The sequence below is a fragment of the Humulus lupulus genome, chromosome X (assembly GCF_963169125.1).
Source record: "Humulus lupulus chromosome X, drHumLupu1.1, whole genome shotgun sequence".
Lineage (NCBI taxonomy): Eukaryota > Viridiplantae > Streptophyta > Magnoliopsida > Rosales > Cannabaceae > Humulus > Humulus lupulus.
The window spans coordinates 106,129,754-106,134,265 of NC_084802.1; the positions used below are offsets into that span (position 1 = coordinate 106,129,754).

Consider the following 4,512-nt stretch of genomic DNA (forward strand, 5'->3'; position numbering starts at 1 on the left):
AACGACTTAGTGAGTCACCTGAAGAGACGCAGTCCATACATTCAAGAGATATTTATTGTTGTAACTTCCCTACAATAGAGGGATATTAACTAGTTGGTTATACGACCCTGGTCTTCAGGGGACGTTTCCTTGTATATGGGAGTTACAAACTTTAAAGTAATTAAATTTATTAATTTACAGAATAACTTCCCGAAACGTGTGGGATTGGATTCTGAGATCTCCTCTATAAATAGAGATGTCATGTACCTTTGTAAGGGACCAGAATTTTGTGATCTTGAGAGAATCTCTGGAGAATTTATTCCTGAAGAATTTCCAGAAATTTCCTAAGTTCTAATAAAATTGACTCATGGACTAGGCAGAGTTAACTGCTGAACCACGTAAAAAACTCTCATTGTTCTACTGTATTATTCTTCTTTGCCATAGTTATTACTGTTTACGTGCTCTACATTTTAAGTTGATGAAAAACGGCGTCAACACTTCTAACCAAATTTAAAATATCTAGAATTATTATATAACAAATTGTAAATATTTTAAAGAATAAAAATACGTGGAATAATCAGATAACTAATTTTAATATATATATATATATTTTGATGAATAAGATCATTGTATTGCTCAAACTATCAATTACAAATACACCAAGAATTCCCAACAAATAAGGAAACCAACTTGGCTCAAAAAACCAACAGGATCGGCCAAGAACAACACTTAACTCCTATACAAAACAATCCCCTGTACAACATTCAGCTATAAGCTATAAAGAAACTCTCTATCTTTACTTGAAGCTTTACATGGTAATACACTAATTAATCGCAATTTACACTCATTTTGAATCTTACTCATTGTGTGCTTGATGTGCCAAAGCTTCTGGTTCCATAGAACATCATTCCTTACCCTCCAAATATTATAGATAGTAGCGGCAAGGATGGACAGCAACATGCTCTTGTGTATTCTCGAGAACTTGGCATGAGAAATCCATTTCAGCAGACTAACCAGGTTAGTTGACTGAGCATTCCAGTTGAGCCAACTTTTAAGGGCAGTTAGGCATTTCCTACTATATATACACTTGAAGAAGAGATGCTCGATGTTTTCATTTGCTTCCCCACAAAGCAGACAGGCCTGATCAAGAGTCGGATTGTATTTAACAATTCGATTCTTTGTATGTAATCTCTCCCACATGACTAACCACATAATGAATCTATGTTTAGGAGTAATAAGTCTATCCCAAACAAACTTGCTCCAAAGCACTTTAATTTCAGGAACAACCATCAGCTCTAAACCATTTTTGATGCTATAGTTCTGAGATAAAAAAGATCCAAGCGAAATTTTGGCTTTGAATCTTTCTTTCACAGCAACTATACGCTTCCAATACCAGCTGCAATCCATAGTACAAACATAATCCCACCAGATTCTGTTCACTAAGTAAACACTATTTATCCATTTGACAAATAGGTTATCTTTTTTCTTGGCAATAGCCCAAACATATTTCCCTATGGCAACCTCATTCCAATCATGAATTCTTCTAAAGCCTAAGCCACCTGCAGCTTTTGATAAACAAAGATTTTCCCAAGCAATTAAGCCATGGCCATGAGTATCCGAGGTTCCTTTCCAAAGGAAAGCTCTACAGATTGCTTCAACATCTCTAAGCAATTTTTTTGGTAGAATCATGATCTGTGCCCAGTAAGAATGTATTGAAATTAATACTGAGTTAATCAATGTAACTCTCCCCATGTAAGAGAGGTTCCTGGTACTCCATAGCTGAACCCTACTTGTCATTTTCTCTAGAATACTTTTACATTCAGCAGCAGAAATTTTCTTAGAATAAATTGGGATACCGAGATACCTGAAGGGAAGGTTGCTGCGAGTATAGCCAGATACATCAAGAACCCGTTCCACTTCTGTTGCAGGCATGCCATGGTAGTAGACCGCAGTCTTAGAAGCATTGGGAAATAGACCTGAAGTATTAGAGAATAATTTCAAACCTCTTAACATCAAAAGGATTGAAATGTAGTCTCCATTACAGAAAAGCAAGAGGTCGTTCGCAAAGCATAAGTGATTCAACTTCAGCGTTGCACATCTATCATGATATTTGAAACCTGGCCATGTCCCTACCTTGGTCAAGATCCGAGACAGGTACTCCATACTAAGAACAAACAACAAGGGGGAGATAGGATCCCCTTGTCGAAGACCTCTCCTTGCTGCAAAGAATCCATGAAGAGATCCATTAAGGAGTAAAGAAAATTTGGGAGTTCGTATGCAAGTCATAACCAAATCAGTGAACCTTTGAGGAAAACCAAAGGCCTTGAACATCTCTTCAATGAAGCTCCAATCGATTGTATCATATGCTTTCCTTAGGTCAATTTTGATCATGCAGCTAGGTTTACAATTTTTCCGCCCATACAATCTCACCAAATCTTGACACACCATGATGTTGTGGGAAATATATGTACCATGAACAAATCCCCCCTGATTTTCAGCAATTAAATTAGGGAGAATTCTCCGCAATCTCGAACAAATCATTTTTGAAGCAGCTTTATAGATAACATTGCAGCAGGAAATAGGGCGAAAATCACTTACACTTCGAGGGAAACTACTCTTTGGAATAATTGTGATAGTAGTAGCATTGATTTCTTTGAGAAGTTTCCCTGAATTCAAGAAAGAAAGTACTGCAGCTTCAACTTCAGCACCTACCAGATTCCAATTGTCTTGATAGAAGCTGCTACCAAAGCCATCACGACCTGGGGACTTCATACCTAGAATTGAAAATATTGCCTCTTTTACTTCTTGAGCCGTGAAATCTGCTTGGAGAAGATTTAAGTGTATGTCCGAGATCTTTGAGCCAAGATCAATAATGCTTTGATTCACCTGAGATCTTTGAGACATTGTAGAGCCTAACAGCTGCTGAAAGTATTGCAAAAAAGCATTTTGAACACTTTCTGGTGTATCACACCAGTTACCCTGTTCATCTTCAATAGAAAAGACTCGATTTTGGGTCCTCCTTGCCCTCAAAGAAGCATGAAATATAGCTGTGTTGTCATCTCCATTTTTAGCCCAAGAGTTTTTAGCTTTTTGAGCTAAAAAAAGAGAATAGGCCTTGTAAATTTTAGTATACTGCTCCCTGGCTGCTTGTTCCTCGAGCAAAAGTTTACTGTTAAGTGGATCGGTATTGACTTTGCCCTGCAATTCCAGTAAGACTTTTTTAGCTAGCATTTGTTTCTTTTGAAGGTCATTGAAACCTTCCTTATTGATAATCTTAAGCACCTATTTCAGCCGCTTTAACTTCACTGTCAGTTTGAACATATCAGTCCCTACAACTCCTTCCTGCCAGCTTTTAGCAATTTTTCCATCAAAATTCACAGCATCTTTCCACATACTAAAGTACCTAAAAGGTTTTTTTCCCACAAACCACATCTTGGTATAAAGAAACTAAGACGAGACTATGGTCAAAATTACCTTCAGGTAAGAAAACTGCCTCAGAATGTTGGAAAGAATCAACCCAAGTAGAATTGACCAAGGCACGATCAATCTTAGAAAAAACTCTGTCTTCCGGCTGTTGTTTATTATTCCAGGTAAAGAAGGCCCCAGAATGTTTTAAGTCTTCCAGTTGACAATGATCCACACAATCTCTAAATTCTTGGGTAGGAGCTTTGGTACGTCTCCTTCCAACTCTTTCATTTGAGAGCAGGATATCGTTGAAGTCTCCCACGAGTAGCCACGGTCCCTGCACTTGTGCTGAAATATCTTTCAAATCTTCCCACAGCTGCACTCTATTACTATCTTCATTAAAACCATACACAATCGTACGACTAAACCTGTCCTTGCTTTGAATAGAATGAGCAATACAATGGATCATTTGAGCAGAACATATTCTGATATCTAAGTCAAATAAACTTGTCTGCCATGCTACTACTATTCTCCCTTTGTCTAGCCAAGGATTATTATTCGTAAAACACCAATTCTGAAATAAACTAGAGTATAAAGAGCCCATGTTTTTATTCTTTATTTTCGTTTCGAGGAGACTAACTAGCCCAACTTTTTTAGAGAAAATCAAATGCTTGATTTCTTGATGCTTTTGTTGGCTATTAATCCCTCTAACGTTCCAACAAAGGATCCTATCCATTGGAAGTAGAGGGATCTCCCCCCTCTCTAGTACAACTGTTAAGAACCTCTTTCTCCTGGTTTTCCAACACATCAAACCGATTGGCCACTTCTGTAGCAGCAGGTACATCATCAATAACTTTTTTCCTCTTTTCAACTTTTTGAAAGCCTTCCTCATCCACTGTAGGTGCCATCTTCTCCACGTCATTCACATGTTCCTTGGGAATCCATTGTTATTTCACTGTGTCCTTCCCTTCCATTTTCTTCCTACAATTTTTGGTCTCATGTCCCAAACCCGAACAATTGTAACAAACTAATGGCAACCATTCATACTTCACCTCTAACTCAATATCATGATCAAATTCATCTGTAAATGAAACCGTAACAGGGAATTTTTGAGCAAGACTAACCTCA

At 37.7% G+C, this 4,512-nt stretch overlaps 1 protein-coding gene across 1 annotated transcript; it reads right to left on the reverse strand.

The window, feature by feature from the left end:
- Window positions 1-747: 747 nt before the first annotated feature.
- LOC133806128 (uncharacterized) lies at window positions 748-4,292 on the reverse strand. The gene is made up of 3 exons (XM_062244258.1): window positions 4,167-4,292; window positions 3,407-3,958; window positions 748-3,261 (listed from the first exon to the last, which is right to left on the reverse strand). The coding sequence occupies exons 1-3, from the start codon at window positions 4,290-4,292 to the stop codon at window positions 748-750; spliced, it is 3,192 nt and encodes a 1,063-aa protein (XP_062100242.1).
- Window positions 4,293-4,512: the final 220 nt, after the last annotated feature.

What these genes read in the sequence shown, in the direction of transcription:
- LOC133806128 (XM_062244258.1), bottom strand. Translation starts at nt 4,292, where the DNA reads ATGGCACCTACAGTGGATGAGGAAGGCTTTCAAAAAGTTGAAAAGAGG. An exon ending in TGGAAAACCAGGAGAAAGAG is followed by an intron (nt 3,959 to 4,166) that starts GTTCTTAACAGT and finishes AGTTTATTTCAG; the next exon opens with AATTGGTGTTTTACGAATAA. An exon ending in TTTCTTTATACCAAGATGTG is followed by an intron (nt 3,262 to 3,406) that starts GTTTGTGGGAAA and finishes CGGCTGAAATAG; the next exon opens with GTGCTTAAGATTATCAATAA.